This window comes from Lycorma delicatula, chromosome 5 (genome assembly GCF_047948215.1).
Source record: "Lycorma delicatula isolate Av1 chromosome 5, ASM4794821v1, whole genome shotgun sequence".
In the NCBI taxonomy this organism is placed as follows: Eukaryota; Metazoa; Arthropoda; class Insecta; order Hemiptera; family Fulgoridae; genus Lycorma; species Lycorma delicatula.
The window spans coordinates 17,417,756-17,430,732 of NC_134459.1; the positions used below are offsets into that span (position 1 = coordinate 17,417,756).

Sequence of the window (12,977 nt, forward strand, 5' to 3'; positions counted from 1 at the left end):
AAGAATAACTTTACTATTTATCCACCCTATCTATATACAAAATTTGAGAAAGATCTATGACAATAACCATTTCTACTGAAAAAAAAGATGAATTTATTATACACATACTATTTTCAAAAAAAAAAAATCTAACTACTTTTTTACTTAAATGTTGGATAAATTACTTAAATAATAATTAATTACTTATGTTGGATAAGTACTTGTTACATAGATGCAAATAAATGGTTGATGTTTTATTTATTTGTCACAGTAGGAAAAGAATTCTATTTTTTTACAAATTTTTAAATAGATTTTATTCCTTCAAAAAAATTATACATATATAGCAAAATATTATATAAAGGGAATATTAGTGACATAGTTTGATGATATTATTGAATTTGATATTTTAATGTTTTTGTAAATATCAGTGAACACAGTACACTAACAGTAACATATAACTCTTTAGTTAATACTACATTCTTACCCTCTTCAATGCATCTGATAAAATTTTGTACAACTTCAGTCCGATACAATATTTTGAAGTTTTTAATTAAACCCTGATCCAGGGGCTGAAGTTTTGATGTCGTATTTGCCGATAAAAATTGTAATTTGACCCATTTGTAAACTTTTAGCAACATTTCCTGCCTTTTATTTTAAAAGTGGATCACCAAAGTTATGTTTTTGTCTGGCTCTGTTTGAACCACCAACCAAACACTTTTCATCAGGAAAATCAGCTTCTCTCTTTGCTTGTATTGACTTGTTTAAAAACCTCTCTGCCTCATTCTTTGAAATTGTGAATAAAATACTAGACTGGATGTTAAACTAAACAACAATGTCCAGTCCTTTTTTCCTCTTTCCCCTGTGTTCACTGCTTGAATTAATTTAAATTTATCTTTGATAGTTAAATGTTGACCTTTCTTTTAGCACTTAATGCACTATACTTAACTCCAATAAACTGTACACTCACACAACACCACAACTGAGAATATGCTACATTGACAGTTGTCAGCAGCAATCAACAAGTTACAATATGTTTGTTTACCGGAACAGGATTGCAGATAGCAAGCTTCATAGCAAGAACTTTGAGATAGAGAGGTAAGGTTTGTATAAAAAAGTAAAGCTGTGTAACGTTTAAATTTAAACATAGTTTTTTGTGTTATAGAGGTAATCAATCATTTGATCACCTTAACTTGTAGATGTACAATTTCCCACAATAATTTTTTCACGTTACCCATGGATTTTTTTGTTTAAGTAAGGCAGGTTTTTTTGAGGGAAACAAAAAACAAAATCGCATTATCAAGGTTTGTTACCAGGAGTTGACTGTATATTCACTACTTTAAATTATCAGTGTAGAGTAACTCATCAACAAATAGATACTTGTTCACTTTTTTTTTATAATAATATTTATAAATATTGTAGAGTTGGTGTGAATTATAAGTATTTAAAATGGTTTTAATATTTTAAATATTAAATAAGATGTATTCTTAATAGAAGCTGAATAATGGAATAGTAAGTGATCAAACAGTATATTTGTTTTATACTTTGTTTGTTAATTTTATAATATGTTTTTATCAACATGCTTTGTTAATATAGCCTCAAAATTATTAACAAAATTCAACTTGAAAAAAAATATCAATAAAAGGCGGTAAATAAATTAGTAACTTTTTAAGTAATCATTGATAAATTCTCTTTTTTATATATATATATATATATATATAAACTATCGGTTTTTTAGTTTTTGTTATTTTAGTTATAGATTAGTTGATGTGGGTTGGTTAGAATTATTTTGTTTCGGGTGGTTTAGTTGGATTTTTGCAATGGTTAGGTTTTTTTGATAGGTTTACTTTAAATATTCTTAAGTTTTATTGTTCGGATAGCTTAACTAAAAGCCTAACATTGAAATTGTTATGAATTTTTTCTCTGGACATTTATAAAATTTATTTATTTATACATTGGAAGTGTATTGTTTTTTTAAAACTATATAAATAAGAATAAAGTGATTTCACTTGAAAGGTAGTTAGCGGCTCCTTTACTTTTTATTCTTTTAACTGGATATAATCAATTTTTTCATTAACAGTGAATAGCTTCTATTTAGCTTCAATTAAATTGAGTATGAGGATTATCCTTAAAATTAAGTCGAAATTAATTGTAATTTTACTTCTTTACTCTATTTAAGAGAAATTGATTATTCAATAATTTTTATTTGCAAAGTAAATGTTATATTTAACTATTCTCCTTAATTTCTTCATTTTAGTATTCCTATTTTTCATTCATGTATAAGTCCTATAATTAGGATCAAGATTGTAACTGTTGATGAAATCAGTCATTCTTCTATAATTATTATTTTTGTTGAGAATATTGGTATGGTATAACTGCACAGATTTCATTAATTACTTATAGTTTTAAGTATTTGTTATTGCAAAGAACAGAATTAAAATTAGCAGATTACTTCAGTTTGGAATAAGTACTTAATTAAATTTAAATTTAAATTTATGGGGCAGATGTTACTTGCTTTTTAATGTTGAACTTGCCTTCAGTTATTTTATTGAAGCAAACTTATGGGGCAGAGAATTCTCTGAAAATGAAAGTCTTATTAATACATCTTATGGAAAAATATATAGCTTATATATTTAAGACAGCTTATTTTTTTTTATCTAAGGAAGCAGAAAAAATAACACAGCTATTCCAAAATTAATTTCCGATTGGATTATAAAAAAACTGCACAGCTTCTAGTCACTACCCAATTTCAGTTTCTTATCATACTTATACATATACCAACTTTTGCTAATTTGTCAAAAAAAATTTGTAACTGGTTTCCATCTTCATAAAGGAACTGTCGGTTACTGCAAAATCTGGGCAAGGTTGAATTTCTTAAAAACCAGTCAAAGGCCACACATTTATATGCGTCCCATGCTGTTGATTTGGATTAGTCTTCAAGTATCTTCAGCATAGTATCTAAACTGGGATCTGATGTTATCATGTTCCCTAGTTTCAAAAGACAATAGCTATCTTTTTATTGTTCATAAGAATCTGTTAACATATTTTTGGCTTCTGTAATTATATATATAAAATATTTAGCAGGAGTAACAGTGAGGTTCCACATTCATTTAATGCTGCTTTACCAGCACTGACCAAAAATATAACCAGTTTGTGTGCAAGGTAACAAGATTATAGATACTACAGATTCATAACATTACTATGGCAACTATATTCAGCAGCCAATTGAAGTCTGTTTTGGAATAACCCTTGTACATACTTTTATAAAATTGCAAACCGCACCCGAGAAGCAAATATAATTATTTATAAAATTAATTTTTTTATCGTTATTGGTATTTTCCTTCACCTTACTACTTTTGCTGAAATTTCTACGAGAATACTAAATGTGAAGGAAAACCATAATCTGTATGTATAAAGAATTAATCTTGTGAACTCCAAGGTATGTACAAATTAGAAATACCACTTAATTGATGAATGTTGATACTGATCAAGCGTTTTTACACGCTTGCAGGATTTAGCATTTATATAAATATTATTTTTACTTAAATTTTTGTTGTAAAATATACATTGGTAATGAAAGATAGAAATAAATTGATTATAATAATTTTATTATAAAAAAATGTATTAATATTTTTATTTATAAAAATATACATTGGTAATGAAAGATAGAAATAAATTGATTATAATAATTTTATTATAAAAAAATGTATTAATATTTTTATTTATAAAAATATATAATTCTTCCTTTTTTCATATGCGAGCATCAAATGTTATTACCTGTTTATTTATTAATAATAGATATAATAAATTAACAGTAACAACTTATTGTTTTTAAACTGTTAGAGCATTGAAGTATTAAACAAAAAAAAAACATTGTCCATTGTAAATCTACATCTACTTTATTTTTTCATAATTGCTGACAAATGCATATATGTATGAGGGGAGAAATGTAATGCATACTGGAACATAATGGAGGAACAAAATGTCACATGAAGCAACAGGTGCTACTATCTTGTAGTTTCATTCCTCTACTACTCACTCATTTACCCGTGACCTCGTATCAGTCATCATGGTTATGGAGTCAAGTACGCCAGCTATGCCAATGCTTCTAAAACAACGGTTGAATTTTAAACAGTGGAATAAGTGAACACTAGTGATGTATTTCTTCTGCATTCCATTGCAGAGTAAGGAATACCAGTACTATGATTTTCCACAATAAAAAATACTAAAACAACCCTCTGAAAAAAAAAACAATTCTCATGACTGTGTTCTGGGATTTCAAGCACATGTGTGATTGACTGTCTGGAAGCTGGGTAAACTGTAAATTCTGTGCAATACATAGAGATGTTAAAACATCTTAGTTGATGTGTGTGTCATATTCAACAATTCACAGCGCTGATAATTTTGCAACAGAAAATGTTCAACCACACACTCAACTATATACCTTTACCTTTAAATCCATTACATTATGCAATAACAGGATTATTTCAATCATGTTGGAGGATGTAAGATCAGGAAAATACTTTAATGAAAAATTAAGGTAAGATATGCTTTATCTCAATATTCTGTACTAGGTGGTTTATATTTAATAAAATTGAAATATAATTTAACAACAGAAGAGCAATATGAGTCTTAAAAAGATTAATTTCAGTAATATACATACACACACACATGCAGGGCATCACTAAGTTATCCCAAGACTTTCATAACATATTCTATTTGTGAATATAATAGAAAAAGTTAATATAATCATATCTCCTAGTGATTCATTTACAAGTTATGGCTAATGAAAGATTTCACTCAGATTTCAGCTATCCCAGTGAAATGTGGTATAGTGAAATTTTTAGGACATTAATTAAGGGGCATAATTGGTAGTTTCTTATGGTTTTTTGATCTGAAAAATCTAATAAAATAGGTCCAGAACTGTACCTGCAGTAGTTATTGAGAAATCTGGGGTTTGACATACAATAACTTTTTTAAATAGGTAATAAACAAAGAGATTAGAAAAATTTGAATTTTATTACTATTTTATAATTTATTTTTATGCTATATTTATTTCTTTTGACTATCTCTTTTCATTTGCAAGTTATGAGTGACCGAGTATTACATATTTTAAGCAGAAGTTAAAATAAAGTAAATTCAACTAACATGCAGATAGGGGGGATCACAGTTACCTGCATAACTAACATTTTAAAGGATTTAAGCATATTATATGAATGTAATGGATAGAAAAGCATTACGGTATACTAAAAAATCTTTCCTGTTAAGTTTGTTTCTATTTATATTGTTTACTGGAAATTGAGCTTTTTAAAGTACATGTGATAATAATAATTTACCTTTCCACAATGAGGGCAGTCTCCAGATATTACATTGAATGTAGGCTCATTAGTAGGCACACTTTGGAACCACTGAAAGTAAAAAAAAAATCTAATATGTTAATGAAAAAATCATGTTGTTCCCAAAAACCAAAACAATTCCAAAAACAACAAGCCCCATGTCATGCATATTTTTGAAAGTGAGGAGTGAAGTGATTTTCTGCAACTGGAGCATAAAACATGCCAAGCCTAGTGAGATGTAGGTGATTTTCAGCCTCATCAATGATAAGGCTGAAAATACCTACATCATTTACCATTCGTACATTCACCATCGTTTACCATTGATACTGGTTGTATGATGAATTTCATTATTTTCAGAGAAAAATACTCTTGTCTAGTGTTTTTTGTACTTCAGCTGCTTTACATGCATAAAAAACATGAAAAGGACTGGGACAGAAAACATAAATCAACAAATTTAATACACTTTTCTATTGTACGGGTTGTTTCAACGGAGTTAATTAAACCTGCATCAGCCTACGTAATGTATGGCAATATTTTTAATTTTCCTTGAAGTGTGATAGCATTAATGGATGGAGGTACCACTAGGTTTCATTCACAGCAACTTGTTCGTGTGTAAGTAAGCTCACATGTGAAGAGAGAATGGTGACAAGATGCTTTGTCATCAAGTAGCATCCAATTTTTTGTGTACCACAGCTCTGGTCACTTTCATCGAATTTCCTCCCTAAGCCGCCTTAAAACCTGGCAGTAGAACTCTCTATTGTTGGTCTAACCACTGAGGATGAATGGCCTAACCTTTTTTATTCGTGTAGATGATGGGCTCTTCCATTGAAAAGACTTGCTTCATTCTAGGATCATACCCAAACACCCATGTTTTGTCACTGGTATTGATACTTGACATGAAAAGATAAGTCATCCATGGCACACTGACTGAGTTTTTTCTTGGCAGAATTTAACATGATGTTCCTTCTGCTACTGGGTCAGCAGCCTGGGGACGAATTTGGCAGCCAAGCGACACATGTTGAAATCGCACATCAGGATTGTTTCATTGACATTGTCATATGGAACAATGTTGTGGATTGTTCTCCAACGATCCTCATGTAAAAGTTGCCTAACGGTTTGACAATTTCCAGGAGCTCGGTGAAGGTCTTCCTGATCTTCCATTGTCTAACAATGATGTTCTTCCGCTCTTAAAGCAAATGTGCCATTCAAAGCACTTTGCACAACTCATGGCAACATTGCCGTAACTTGCTGTATCACATATAACGTCTCAATGGCAGATTTAAAAAGTTTCACACAAAATTCCTCATTTGCTCTTTATATAAGCTTGCTGTTCATACTAACTCATAAAAGTGGTAATGCACATGGGTCACAATAGTATGAGCTGCACTGCTACTGTTGCAACAGTATCTTGGCCCACTGACTTATGAAGGTCGATGTTCCCTGTGACTGTGCATGCAACCTTGTATTGCCATTTATTGGCATGTCACAGAACTAGCCTTGAAACTTTCATTCCACTCATACAATTCTTACTTGTAATATAAAGTTTACAATAACAGAAACTGACAAAATTACAAAAGATTATAAGAATCACAAAATCAAAAACTCAAAAAGATTATTCACTTTTAATGCTCATAAAAATAAACTAGCTTACACTTTATAAATGAATAATGTCACTAACCACTTTCAAAATGGAATATTTGTGATGCACTCTTCACTTATTTGTAGTCGCACACTTTCAATGCTTACACACTGAAATGAAACTGAATTCCACTAGACATTGGCACTATTTATATCTTTGAGCCTAGGATATAACCTTAGTACCAGTACTCAACCTGCCTTTTTGTTTGTTCTAGCGTAATGATTTCTATTATCCGCACCTTCTACATTTTCTATAAATTCTTTCTAGAAAGAACTCCTTTATTTCTTTTAGATTTTTTATTTTTTCTCTTTCTTCTTCTGGAAGCTTTTCCATTCATTACAATATTTTTTTATTTATGACTATACAAATTGGGGCAACGAAAATTAACTTGAGGTTGGTTACAAAACATGATTTTGATCTGGAGTCTTATTGATATGTTTACATGTATTTCAAACTATTAAATAAAATTGCTGGATGTATTTTTTAACAGAGTTTGCAGAATGGTTTTATAGAGTTGATACTTTAAACTTTAATGCAAGTTTAGTAATTATCTTTACAATTAGGTGAACAAGGTAGAAGATAATAAACCCTGTATCTTTAAAAAAAAATCATTGGGGGGTTTATTAAGTGTCTAGAAAAAGATAATATAAAGAGGACACAGACATTCAGACATTTTTAGTGTGCACTTCTGATATAATGTTATAAGTGCCTAGTGTAACCCATTCAGCAAGACATAAACCTTAAATTTATGAACTTAAATTTAAATCAACATCTTTTTTAGATTTTGGTTTTCACCTATATAAAATTCAGGCTGTTCAATAATTGATTACAAATTACAAAATAAATTTTTATCTGCAAATGCATATGTTAAGTTGTGCAGAAAATATATTGATATCAGAGGAGTTACTGATGTCAAATGATGTTTACTTCCATGGATGTTGGTATTTGAATTTGTTATTGGTCAATGTACAAATCCAAAATAAATTTTTGTGTGAACTGGTCTTACTTGGTTGTTGAAATGATTATCCACTATTATAATTTCTAAAGTGTTTCATTACAAATACAGTGTTCAATATTCCACTATGCCTTTTCATTTAATCAAAAGTGTAGAGACAACAAATACACAATGTTCAATATTCCACTATACCTTTTCATTTAATCAAAAGTGTATAGAAAACAACAAAGAGCCAAAATTTAATTCCTGTTAATTACAATTTTAGCATTGAATCCAGTAAAATGAAAACTATAAATTAACCATTAAATTATTTTATAAATATATATTAGTAGTAGTATATTAGTATATAAGTAGTAGGTAGGTAATATGCATATACTGAACTGTACTACAGTGTTAACTAGTTTTACAGGTGTAATAACCTTTTCAAATAAAAGTTAAATACATAAGTGAATTACCTGAGCTAAGCATAACAGATGAAAAACTGAAGTACATTTATCATTATTACATATCTTAGTAGGTAACATATTATCCTGTGCACGTAACATAAAACAGATGCTACATTCCTGATCATCAACTAATAGATCATCTTGGCTACTTCTAGTATTTTTCTTTTGGCTGCTGGATGGAGAAACTGGTAGAGGAAATTCATCAAATCCAAGAATAGTTAACAAATTATCTACTAAACTCCTATTGATATCCCATCCAAATAACTGCAATCAGGAAAAAGTTGATATAAAAATGTAAAAAAAAATATTAAGAAATATATAAATATATACATATTACATAAACATATTTTTTTAATTTATAAAAAATTGTCATCACCACTACTGTGCTAAAGCAATGCCTTACTGCACAAGTATATTAGGGCAGGAAAGTCACCTAGCAGAAGGGAGGAGAAAGCAACGTAACTTTTATATAAGTAACAGACGAGGGTTGTTTAGGAATTTCTTGGCCTGACAAAGAAAATACTAGATTTAAAAAAAACTTTTTTTTTATTTTCTCAAACTTTGGAGTTCTATAAATTTAGACCAACAACTTTGTAACACCCTCACTATAATGTAATTTGTCCAACTCTGCAAAATAAGTGATAGTCTCAGTGACCTCATCATTTGAACTAAATCTTTATCCAACATATTCTTTATTTCTTCAGGTTTGGAAAGAGGAAGTAATTGCTAGGAGCCAAATATGGTGCATATGGAAGTACTATGAAGTAGGTCATGGAGTTTTGAAACTATCTGAGATGTGTTTGCAGGCATATTGTTGCAGTGAAAGAGCACTTTCTTTTTGGCTAAATGTGGAGATTTAGATTGAACATCACCCTTCAATTGGTTCAGTAGTGAAGTGTAATACTACCTTGTGATAGTCCTGCCTTTTTCCAGGTAGTCAGAGTACTAAATCACAAGAATCCCAAAATACTGTAGGCACGTTTTCCCCTTATTTTTTGGCAAATTTTCATATGATCCCACCAACTATTTGGTCCCTTGCATGTAATGGCAAATCCATGTTTCATCTACTATCACAAACAAAACACTTAGCAGAATTAAGTATGAACTTCCTTGAGAAGAAGTGTTCAGTCAATGCATTTTTGATAGTCTATTAATATGTTGGGGATATGGTCTGTCGAGATGTTAAGAATTTCAGCAAGCAAGAATGTGTACCTTCAGTCAACAATTATTTAATATGGTATTGCGACTTTTGTCCCAATTTCATCAGTAGTAACAGTTTTTTGTCATATGGAAGATTTATAATTTTGGATATACAACCATGTTCAAAAACAGCTGCCCACTTTTCTGCCAAAAACAAAGGGAAAGATCCTTTAAAGTGAAATCTAACTCATTTTGTATGTTTGTTGAGATTGAATCTTTTAAAACAAAGTGTAACAGTTTAGCTTTACTCAATGGGCACAAACAAGCAACTAATCACTCACATCTGAAAGTTTGGAGCATGCTATCTAAATCATCATACTTGACAAATATAATGGTCATTTGGTCATACTTCTGCCATCTGTGTGTCAGACAGAGAATGTTCTAAACAATTTTTGTGTAAACAAAAATTATGAAATGTAAAGATAGATAAAATATTCTGATTGTTAACAAATTCATTTTATGTGATCTACTTTAAAGGGAGATTCAATATCAGTTGGCTAACTCTTTGACAACTTAAAATTCTTTAGCATTATTTATATAATAATCAATTAATTTATATTGAGATTAATCATTGTGGCTTTTAAATGTTATTGAAATGTTACCATATGAAGTTTTATAACACTGAATAATTCCAAGTGTTCTACATGAAATCCAAAATCTGATATTACTTCATAAAACATTATTATTAATCAAGCAGAGGTCACTGATAAATCAGGGGGATAAGAGTAGCAGTACTAAATTCCAATTTCCATTTTACTGCCAGTACCTATCTATAAAAAATTTTATATCCTGTAAAATTATCAATGTATTCTGAATACCTTTGTTTATCATGTCAACTGTATAGTTCTTTTTCTTTGTTCCAGACAACACTTGGTTATTCAACATGAACACACTAATGCTTTGTAGAAAATAATCTGCACCTTCTAAAGTGTTTTTTTTTTTTTAGTTTGATTACTATAATCCTGTGGTGTTTGATTACACAGTCAACAATAATGCCAAGCCCTTTAATTTGTTATTTTCTACTGATGATCATGAGTATTTTAAAATTATTTTCTAAAATATTTGTATTTTTATGATTTTTTCTAACCGGCATTTTATGTACCTCAGCTCTAGCTACCACTATATAGGTATACATTTGATGATATATTCCAATACTGATGTAATACTGTTAATGTACATCATCAGACTTTCTTCAGAATAGAATTACCGATGCTAGTTTCCAGACATCAAGGGGGAAATGCTAAAACTTTGAGTATGATCAGGATCCATTGATGATCTAGGAGTAATCTGATATATAACTTAACTATGAGGGCATATCAAACAAATATAAACGAAACTTTATTTTTTAAATAGTTTTATTTGGTATAATCAAATAGCCATGCATAAATCATTTTTCAAAATCTCTTGCTTTGGGAATGCATTTTTCCCAGCAGATTGAGAGATTTTTGACCCCGACATCGTAAAATGAAGAGGGTTGTGTCAGAGAAGCCAATTATGCACGAAGGACTCCATTACCTGATCATCTTGGAATTGTTCTACTAGTACTTATTTAAGAAGTCCAAAGAGATCGCAGGGCTATAGGGAGGATGGTCAAATATAGTCCATCTCATTTCCTCTAATTTTTTACAAGTTGGTGCTGCAGTCAAACATGCTGAATCAGTTGGTCGTGTCTTTTAGAACGATAAGCAACCTTTACCTCATTCAAAAGCTCACACACACTCATGCAAGAAATCAATGTGCAAAACACCTTGCCGATCGAAAAAAACCTTGTAGTTAGGTAGTTATCAGCAGGTACAATACTTTCATTATCAGAAATAAGATTTAATTTTACAATCAAACTAAGGACTAATAATTTAGGTGTCATTCCTGTCAAAAAAGAATTCTGAACACACATCTCAAAAAATCTGATGATTGCTCCAACTAAGATAAGAAGCATTAAAATCTCCTGGAATTATTACAGCAAAATTAAACACATGTATTTCTACCAAATATTCAACATATTCTGTAGATCTAGTTTAAATGTAGAAGATTAACAGATACAAATTAATTTATTATCCACACTATGGTAATTCAATACAGTCCCACTCACTTTTTTTTAGTCAAGTTTCCAAGTAAACTTAATTCTTTTTAGGTAATAATCATCACTATGAGCAATCTTGTTCAATAGGACCAACGTAACTTTGGCCAGCTCAAATTACTATAGGTAATTTTAGAAGATATTCATATTCTAAAACTGGGAAAAAGTTTCTCTGAATTTTAACCAGTTTTCATATGTTCCACTGTGAAAAAGAAAATATTGTTTATTAATAAATGGTTGTAAAATAAAATTATTATAGGTGCAGGGATAAAATATATTTAATGAGGATAAAATTATTTTCTGCTCATAGAATATAACAAATTTAATTAAGGATAGATAGAAGTTAAACAGTGAATTTTTTTCTGAAGAATTTTCTATCCTTAAATATATTTTTACCAAAATCTCAGTGAAGGACTTCGACTCCAATAAATTTTTTTGAAAATCCTGCAGTAATGTGTAATTTATGATGTAATTCTATTATCTTGCACTTATTTTTCATGGACAATCCTGAGAATTAAGGATAATATCTTTGTTGTAAATAATGGATTTTTACTTTGTTTGTAATAATGATGCAATACATGACAGCAATAGATGTTTACAAAAAAAAAGATTAATAAACAAGCTGTAAACATCTATTGCTGTCATGTATTGCATCATTATTACAAACAAAGTAAAAATCCATTATTTACAACAAAGATATTATCCTTGCTTGTTTATTAATCTTTTTTTTTGTAGTGCAAGAAATAAAAATTGACACAAAATTCTCATCTGGTCCAATTTTTGTGACAAAATCCATTCTGGATATTTCTGCATTTTGAAAATTGAGTTTTTTCTGTATAAATAAATATATAACACACTAAAATATTGACCACTGTGTTAATAAAATTTAATATTATGAAATATAAAACATCAAAATAGTAATTGGATAAGTTAAATTTATATTAATTTCCAATAATCAATTTTCATGGTATCTTTATTTATCTTATCCTAAATACTTATCCTGAATCTTCAGCTGATATTAATTCTAAAACTACATTAAAATATATTCTTTTAATAATTTGTAATTTTATTCTAAATTGTTTTGTATTTTGAATTTTTAATTATGAACATATATGTAAAATTTTGCTGTCCAGTATTGGAATAAATTACTTTTTCAGTAAACTGTACTACAAAATTCCAGTACTGGAAGCAAAATTTACACGTACCTCATAACATTATTGAAAATTTCAAAATATAAAATATATTTTTGAATAAAAAACAATTAAAAGGATATGTTTTAATGTAGTAGATGTAGAATTTATATCAACTTAAGGTGCGGGATACTGCTAAAACTAGTTATTGAAAATTA

The 12,977-nt window shown here is 29.3% G+C and overlaps 1 protein-coding gene across 11 annotated transcripts in view; it reads right to left on the minus strand.

Moving 5' to 3' along the window:
- LOC142324763 (uncharacterized) overlaps positions 1 to 12,977 on the minus strand; it is a 101,010-nt gene that overhangs the window by 54,356 nt on the left and 33,677 nt on the right. For 3 of the 11 annotated variants that reach the window (XM_075365724.1, XM_075365726.1, XM_075365725.1), the window contains exons 6-8: positions 8,362 to 8,616; positions 5,313 to 5,384; positions 2,467 to 2,554 (exon numbers count right to left, since the gene is read on the minus strand). In XM_075365724.1, coding sequence (XP_075221839.1) covers positions 2,522 to 2,554; positions 5,313 to 5,384; positions 8,362 to 8,616 — 360 coding nt within the window. In that variant the 3' untranslated portion in view covers positions 2,467 to 2,521. Of the gene's footprint in view, positions 1 to 2,466; positions 2,555 to 5,312; positions 5,385 to 8,361; positions 8,617 to 11,641; positions 11,832 to 12,977 lie in introns of those variants that run through there. The other 8 variants (XR_012756382.1, XM_075365728.1, XM_075365729.1 and 5 more) reach the window with 4 other exon arrangements.